Source organism: Salvelinus fontinalis, chromosome 16 (assembly GCF_029448725.1).
Source record: "Salvelinus fontinalis isolate EN_2023a chromosome 16, ASM2944872v1, whole genome shotgun sequence".
In the NCBI taxonomy this organism is placed as follows: Eukaryota; Metazoa; Chordata; class Actinopteri; order Salmoniformes; family Salmonidae; genus Salvelinus; species Salvelinus fontinalis.
The window spans coordinates 53,103,423-53,112,424 of NC_074680.1; the positions used below are offsets into that span (position 1 = coordinate 53,103,423).

Genomic DNA, 9,002 nt, shown 5'->3' on the forward strand with positions numbered 1-9,002 from the left:
CCTGATGCCATTTATTCAGTAATATAATATATAGTAGATGATGCTAACCTGAAGCAGTGGAAACATGTCAACTGCACTTATTACAGCTGTGCCTGTTAATACCAACCTGTTGAATGATCTATAAAACACATTCAGAACCCAAAGAGATTGCATTATGAAATGCTTGTCGACTTAGAAAATGCTTTATGTAGTGCTTATGAATGTTTTATGGATGAGTTATGAATGTGTTATGAAGTCCTTTTTTATGTAGGTGCCCTTCCAAGTAAAATGTTGCCTGCCTTTTCCATATTCATTCATTTACATCTCTTAATGCCAGAGGGTCAGAAGGGTTGTGTTCATTAGGCACTAAACGGAAGAAAACTAATTGAAAACGGGGAGGAATTACCTGGACTTGTTCAGTAAGAAATGCACATTTTTTCGCTTTCCGTTGCAAAACGGTTTTTTTTTTTTTTTAAACGTTTTTTCATTCTGTGCCCTAATAAACAAGAGCCTGTTATAAGTGGGCGCAAGTCAACATTATAAATCAGTCATTTCAGAATGCATAGTCTATGACCATTTTATACAATGGAAACATTCTACCTTATCGATCGTTGTGAATCTGTGATGGGTGAAAGCGAAGGACATTAAAGATGGCACAGCAGGATATGCATGTACATTACTGTAAAATGTAAAACATACTGTATTTTTCAACTCTTATGTTGTTTTTTTTGGCATTTCTGTTTGTTTGTTTGTTTGTTGACATAAGTAATGATCTGAATTAACTGAAGGAGGACTCTAGTGTGACAGCGTTCTGTTCTACAGCGTTGGCACTTGTTGGTCTGAGCAAGTCCTGTTGGTAGGTAAATGTGATTTAAGAAATGTTATTGTTTATTAACGAATCTGTTATGATTGAAATGGATATGACTCGTAACTGTGGTTTAATCTTCGGCATAAGGTTATTTTCATATTGTTAAAAGGCTTTTCGTAGCTTCCCATGCCAGTTGAAAAATAAAGTGTAGAGCTGAACATCATGCTTCCTTATTGTTCATCCTTTATTTTATTTTTTATAAACACCAGTAAAACTACCCCCAAGGTTGTCTTTTCAATCAATGAATGAATCAAATTTTGATTTATATAGCTGTTTTAACAACATTTGTTAAGAAGGGTTATATATAGAGCCTGACCTTGACCCCAAAATTGCAATCTGTAGCACAGTGGGTATAAGAAACTTGGAGAAGAACCGGACTTGAGGAAAGCCATTATGTTCTGGCTGCAGCCGTGTGCATCATAGCTCTGTCTATTCAAAACGTATTCGTAGGTCATATTGGGAACTTCTGAACAAACTAAATATTGCTACGCCAAATGTCTCCTCACCGATTTCCAATCCCATTCTCACAGGCTACAGGAATAATTGCCATACCTGGAAGTAACCGTAACATGTTTCAGTTTATATTTACTCACCATCTTCACTCCTGTTGGGGGACCGCTAATCTTGAGTTTAATATAAATCGTTTATTTATTCTCTGGTACTATTCTTTCTTTATCGTCTTGTCTTTTTCAGTTCTCATCTCTTTTGAACGTAAAAGTAACGGAAGAGGTTACGCCGTGACGTGCCGTTGAGCGTTTCGGGAGGTTTGCTCCAGCTGGTCCCGTTACATTTGGAAAGATGGCCAGTAGTCCTGCTTAGGGGCTGAACTTTGTTTTCTCTTAGCTAAAGAAAAAATACGTTGTAAGCAAACGTGGCGAGACAAAGGCGTTGAAAAGAAACGGAAGAAGTATGCCTAGATTGCCATAACCTTTTTTTAAATGGCCATACGGGAATTAAAAGTGTGTCTTCTAGGAGTAAGTGAAATACGTTATTGGGTGGTTGATTCTCTTTGGAAATTCCTCGTCTGTCTGTCTGCGGTCCGGCTGTATCTCTTTACACGGGGAACACGGCGGTTTGAATGCCTGTCTGTCTTGCTAGAATTTGACATCGTATAGAACCTGCACCGTTATTATCTTGTCGAAGAATCGTTGTACATTGGAGACACGATTTCTTTAGTAAAATAATGTGGAGTCGCCGCCACATAACCTAATCATAACCTTTCCCCTGACCTTGATAGGCCTTTACAAATCCCTTTTTTTGTATTATGTTGTTTATTGTACTGCAGTTTTGTTAGTTTTGTTGTCCTTGTCCATTGAGAGATTTCCCTTACGATGCAGTTTTTTTTGTTGGAATGGCTCTTCTGACTAATAGCAAGCGTTACGCCACCATCCCGTTAGAGTTTTTTTTAATAAAGTAACCATTCGGTCCTACAGATACAGTATGTATCCTTGGTTAGCATAAGCTACACAAACAACAGGCTACTAGGATGCTTTAGCCATTTAGCCGTTGTGTATCTTCTCAAGTCTTTTGTACAGACATCGTAACCCCTATATAGCGTTGCACCAATGTGTTATTTCTTTCTGCTGTAGGATACAGGAGTGGGCAAGTCTAGCATTGTATGTCGTTTTGTACAAGACCATTTCGACCACAACGTCAGTCCAACGATAGGGTAAGTTGTACGAGCGTTAATACCTTTATTTTATGCAACAAGTGTGTGATCAGCTTCCTGCCTGTCCTCTTCTGGAGATATTTTCAGGAAAATCAAGTTAATTGCACGGAAATCTCAAATAAAACCAGAGGCTCAAACTCTGTCTTATGTCCAGGGAAGAAAATGAAATGAGCAATTATGTGTCGGGAAGGATTTTCCTGGAAATAAGGGCTTTATATTCAAATCCAGCTTTCTCTATCTGATTTTCTATCTGATTTTCTATCTGATTCTCTGTCTGATTCTCTATCTGATTCTCTGTCTGATTCTCTGTCTGATCCTCTATCTGATCCTCTATCTGATCCTCTGTCTGATTCTCTGTCTGATTCTCTGTCTGATTCTCTGTCTGATCCTCTATCTGATCCTCTGTCTGATTCTCTGTCTGATCCTCTATCTGATTCTCTATCTGATTCTCTGTCTGATTCTCTGTCTGATTTTCTATCTGATTCTCTGTCTGATTCTCTATCTGATTCTCTGTCTGATTCTCTGTCTGATCCTCTATCTGATTCTCTGTCTGATCCTCTGTCTGATTCTCTGTCCGATTCTCTGTCTGATTTGGTATCTCATGATAGGCCTTGGTGAAGTAACTGCTCTGAGTGTAAAACTTTCATCATCCCTCGTGGGAAAAATAAAGTTATTCTTCTATTCTGTTTTGTCTTGTTCTGTACTGCTCTGTCCGGTCCTGTTCACCTCTGACCTGCTCTGTCCTGTTCTGTTCTACTCTGACCTGCTCTGTCCTGACCTGTTCTGCTCTGTCCTGGCCTGTTCTACTCTGTCCTGTCTTGTTCTGTACTGCTCTGTCCTGACCTGTTCACCTCTGACCTGCTCTGTCCTGTTCTGCTCTGTCCTGTTCTGTTCTACTCTGTCTTGTCCTGTACTGCTCTGTCCTGTCCTGCCTTGCTCTGACCTGTCCTTCTCTGCTCTGTCCTGCACTGACCTGTCCTGTCTTGCTCGGTCCTGCACTGACCTGTCCTGTCTTGCTCGGTCCTGCTCTGACCAGTCCTTCTCTGGCCTGCACTGACCGGTCCTGTCTTGCTCTGACTTGTCCTGTCTTGCTCTGACCTGTCCTGTCTTGCTCTGACCTGTCCTGTCTTGCTCGGTCCTGCTCTGACTTGTCCTGTCTTGTTCCTGACCTATTCTGTCATCAACAGTTAACACTATTCTATCATTCCGACAGTTGTCATAATGATTAAGACTGTGCTAGGCCTAATGTTCTGTGTTACTTGCAGGGCATCGTTTTTAACCAAGACGGTGCCGTGTGGACATGAACTACACAAGTTCCTCATCTGGGACACAGCGGGACAGGAAAGGGTGGGTTCTTCCTCTTTCTCCTTTTCCTCATCCTTTATCTGTTCAACATTCTCACTCAGTGGAGGCTGCTGATTGGAGGATGGCTTGTAATAATGGCTGGAATGGAGTAAATGGAATTATATTTTAAACACATGGTTTCCATTCCATTCCATTGATTCCATTCCATTGATTCCATTCCATTGACTCCATTCCATTGATTCCATTCCATTAACTCCATTCCATTGACTCCATTCCATTGATTCCATTCCATTGATTCCATTCCATTGACTCCATTCCATTGATTCCATTCCATTAACTCCATTCCATTGACTCCATTCCATTGATTCCATTCCATTGATTCCATTCCATTGATTCCATTCCATTGATTCCATTCCATTGATTCCATTCCATTAATTCCATTCCATTGATTTTATTCCATTGACTCCATTCCATTGACTCCATTCCATTGATTCCATTCCATTGACTCCATTCCATTGACTCCATTCCATTGATTCCATTCTATTGACTCCATTCCATTGATTCCATTGATTTTATTCCATTGATTTTATTCCATTGACTCCATTCCATTGATTCCATTCCATTGACTCCATTCCATTGAGTCCATTCCATTGATTCCATTCCATTGAGTCCATTCTATTGATTCCATTCCATTGAGTCCATTCCATTGATTCCATTCCATTGACTCCATTCCATTGATTCCATTCCATTGACTCCATTCCATTGATTCCATTCCATTGACTCCATTCCATTCCATTGATTCCATTCCATTGATTCCATTCCATTGACTCCATTCCATTCCATTAACTCCATTCCATTGATTCCATTCCATTGATTCCATTCCATTGATTCCATTCCATTGACTCCATTCCATTGACTCCATTCCATTGACTCCATTCCATTGATTCCATTCCATTGATTTTATTCCATTGACTCCATTCCATTGATTCCATTCCATTGACTCCATTCCATTGATTCCATTCTATTGACTCCATTCCATTGATTCCATTGATTTTATTCCATTGATTCCATTCCATTGATTTTATTCCATTGATTCCATTCCATTGACTCCATTCCATTGAGTCCATTCCATTGATTCCATTCCATTGATTCCATTCCATTGATTCCATTCCATTGACTCCATTCCATTAACTCCATTCCATTGACTCCATTCCATTGATTCCATTCCATTGATTCCATTCCATTGAGTCTATTCCATTGATTCCATTGATTTTATTCCATTGATTTCATTCCATTGATTTTATTCCATTGACTCCATTCCATTGATTCCATTCCATTGAGTCCATTCCATTGATTCCATTCCATTGACTCCATTCCATTGATTCCATTCCATTGACTCCATTCCATTGATTCCATTCCATTGACTCCATTCCATTCCATTGATTCCATTCCATTGATTCCATTCCATTGACTCCATTCCATTCCATTAACTCCATTCCATTGATTCCATTCCATTGATTCCATTCCATTGATTCCATTCCATTGATTCCATTCCATTGACTCCATTCCATTGATTCCATTCCATTGACTCCATTCCATTGACTCCATTCCATTGATTCCATTCCATTGATTCTATTCCATTGACTCCAGTCCATTGATTCCATTCTATTGATTCCATTCCATTGATTCCATTCCATTGATTTTATTCCATTGACTCCATTCCATTGATTCCATTCCATTGACTCCATTCCATTGATTCCATTCCATTGACTCCATTCCATTGACTCCATTCCATTGATTTCATTCCATTGACTCCATTCCATTGACTCCATTCCATTGACTCCATTCCATTGATTCCATTCCATTGACTCCATTCCATTGATTCCATTCCATTGACTCCATTCCATTGATTCCATTCCATTGATTCCATTCCATTGATTCCATTCCATTGACTCCATTCCATTGATTCCATTCCATTGATTCCATTCCATTGACTCCATTCCATTGACTCCATTCCATTGATCCCATTCCATTGACTCCATTCCATTAACTCCATTCCATTGATTCCATTCCATTGACTCCATTCCATTGACTCCATTCCATTGATTCCGTTCCAGCCATTATTATAAGCCGTCCTCCCCTCGGCAGCCTCCACTGCTCTCACTGGTAGTGTTGCCATCTCAAAATAGGACCCAACTGATTCTGGGAGATTAGAAAAACCTGTTCACCTTGTTTTCATTTTATCCAGTCAACAAGAAAATAATATCCAAAATAAGTTTCACTGCTCGCCGGGAGGTAAAGGCTGATTCATGGAGACTGGAAGGGTCAGAGATGGCCAACTACTCACTATTTGATTTGTCCATTGGACCGAGATTTAGTTTGACGTTGTTGTCTTGTCTCGCGTTGCCATAGCCACACTTCCTGGGTTCGATGGTGTCTGTCCAATCACTGCTCAAGTGGCTTACACAATCTTTTCTTGACTGTGTAACATATGTCTCGTCATCATGAGAAGGATTCCTATTCTCAGAGGAGATGTGGTTTGTTATTCTGGGACACAGCATGGGTCAGAGTTCAAGGTTCATAGTATTGTGGCGTGATGACTCACAGGGGTGGGGTGTAAATGGAAAGTGTGTGTGGAAATATGTGTAGGATGGGCAATATGCTGACCAGGCCTGCTGTTAGAATGCCTCATCATTAAGTCCTTAACACATGAGGGAAAAATAGCTCACAGTTATATTGTTTTGCTATACTGTAGCTGGTAACTCATCATCTCTTTGTCCAACTGTATATTATTTCCTATTTTGTATTTAAACTTGAATATTTATTTTTTAACCCTAAAGCTGAACTAGTTAGTTTAACATGGTTAAAACCCAGTAATGCAGTCATATGACCTCCCTTTGTTCATAGCTAACTTCCTGTATCGTTTGATTTCAGTTCCACTCGCTGGCTCCCATGTACTACCGAGGCTCTGCCGCAGCTGTCATAGTCTATGACATCACCAAACTGGTAAGGAACCAATCAATATTCTGTGTGGATTCCAGACTGGAGACATTTACAGTCTGGCCAACTCCTGTGGTCATTGTCATGCTAAACAGATCTGAGACCAGGGCCTGTATTCATAAAGCGTCTCACAGTAGGACTGGTGATCTGGGATCAGTTTTGCCTTTCAGATCATTATAATTAAGATTTTATTTTGGACAAGTGGGGGACCTGATCCTAGATCAGCACTTCTACTTTATGAATACGGGCCCAGGCTAGAGAAAGGAGGCTTTGGGGGTAAAAAGCAAAGTTTGACAAATCAGTCCTGTAGTAAAGTGTAACCTGGCCATTGTTCGCCTGTCTGCTCTGTTATGTCTGTTCTGTCTGTCTGCCTGTCTGTCTGCCCCGTTCTGTCTGTCCGTCAGGACTCTTTCCAGACTCTGAAGAAATGGGTGAAGGAGCTGAAGGATCACGGTCCCGAGGACATCATTGTAGCCTTGGCAGGCAACAAGAAGGATTTGGGGGACATCAGGTATCAGTCCTTCACCACTCCTGTAGAACCGTGTTAAAGGCTAACGTTGTCATGGAAACCCTGTTGATTGGTCACCTTGCCATGGTGTTGTGTGGGACTCTGCAATACAACTCTGCTCTGTAGGCCGTAAGAACCATTTGATTGACAGGACTTCGATGTCCACCTTCGTTACATTTAAGACGAGGAAGTATTAGCCTAGGTACCCGTATCAAGCTAACGAAGTGTAGTAAGTTGACAACAAGGGTTTAATTTAGTTTACTTAACAACTAAAATACTATTCTGAGCTGACATTCTCACAAGTGTGTAACCTCACCACCACCATGTTAAAGGCTGTTTGTTAGGGAAGCCCTGTTGATGAGTCACCACCACCATGTTAAAGGCTGTTTGTCAGGGAAGCCCTTTTGATGAGTCACCACCACCATGTTAAAGGCTGTTTGTCAGGGAAGCCCTGTTGATGAGTCACCACCACGTTAAAGGCTGTTATGGAAGCCCTGTTGATGAGTCACCACCACGTTAACGGCTGTTTGTCAGGGAAGCCCTGTTGATGAGTCACCACCACGTTAAAGGCTGTTATGGAAGCCCTGTTGATGAGTCACCACCACGTTAAAGGCTGTTTGTTATGGAAGCCCTGTTGATGAGTCAACCCAAGCTTTAGTTTATAGTATCTCTTTTAACAGGGAAGTTCCTATGAAGGAAGCTAAGGACTTTGCTGAGTCCATCGCAGCCATCTTCATAGAGACCAGCGCCAGAAACGCTGTCAATGTGGAGGAGCTCTTTCAGAAGATCAGTAAGTGTGTTTTAGTTTAGAGTTTACGTCGGCGTGGTGGTTCGTTCCATCCGACCACATCAAACACCGTTTAGTTTGTTTTATCATGAATTGTTATGCGAGATGTTCCGTGGGTCGGCAGCGTGGCCTAGTGGTTTAGAGCGTTGGACTAGTTAACCGTAAAGGTTGCTGGATCGAATCCATGAGCTGACGAGGTAAAAATCTGTCGTTCTGCACCTGAACAAAACAGTTAACCCACTGTTCCCAAGTAGGCCGTCATTGTAAATAAGAATTTGTTCTTAACTGACTTGCCTAGTTAAATTAAGGTTAAATTTGAAATGAAATAAAAAGTCACTTAACTAAAGCATCCCTCGTGAATGTCTTTTGATGTGTGTTCGTTGTAGACACCACAACATTCCATTCAACCTTGTAAGACAGAGTAGCACCATTCAGTACAGAGCCTGTTAGCCTGTTAGCCTGTTAGCAGCTCTCTTAGGGACAAATCTGAACTTCTACTTCATTCAGATTTTCACTTAAGTGACAGTTAGGATTCACCACTTAAAGGGATAGTGTGAGATCTTGGCAATTAAGCCCTTTTTTTACATACCCAGAGTCAGATGAACTCATGGATACCATTTGTATGTCTCTGCGTGCAGTTTGAAGGAAGGTAGCTTCTGGAGCCATTGCTAACGCTAGTTACTCCAGAAACTACCTCAACTTCCTTCAAACTGCACCTGGTTGTTTAAACTGCACCTTCAAACTGGACCTGTGTTGTGTTTCAGGTAAACAGATTCCGCCTCTGGAGAATCCAGACGTTGACAGCAACGACTCCTTCAAGATAACCCGGCAGTCCCCTCCATCTAACAAACTCTGCTGCTAGTAAGACTACTGCTGAGTCACAAAT

At 41.1% G+C, this 9,002-nt stretch overlaps 1 protein-coding gene across 1 annotated transcript; it reads left to right on the plus strand.

The window, feature by feature from the left end:
• Window positions 1-1,596: 1,596 nt before the first annotated feature.
• On the plus strand, window positions 1,597-9,002 carry LOC129813447 (ras-related protein Rab-31-like). The gene is made up of 7 exons (XM_055865779.1): window positions 1,597-1,821; window positions 2,437-2,516; window positions 3,782-3,863; window positions 6,756-6,827; window positions 7,226-7,332; window positions 8,010-8,119; window positions 8,881-9,002. Exons 1-7 carry the CDS (start codon window positions 1,786-1,788, stop codon window positions 8,976-8,978), a joined length of 585 nt encoding a protein of 194 aa, XP_055721754.1. The 5' UTR covers window positions 1,597-1,785; the 3' UTR covers window positions 8,979-9,002.

Bases quoted from the DNA above. Each gene is read 5' to 3' on its own strand.
- LOC129813447 (XM_055865779.1), top strand. From the start codon at position 1,786: ATGGCCATACGGGAATTAAAAGTGTGTCTTCTAGGA. The intron at 3,864-6,755 runs GTGGGTTCTTCC...GTTTGATTTCAG, and splicing joins ACACAGCGGGACAGGAAAGG to TTCCACTCGCTGGCTCCCAT. The intron at 8,120-8,880 runs GTAAGTGTGTTT...GTTGTGTTTCAG, and splicing joins GGAGCTCTTTCAGAAGATCA to GTAAACAGATTCCGCCTCTG.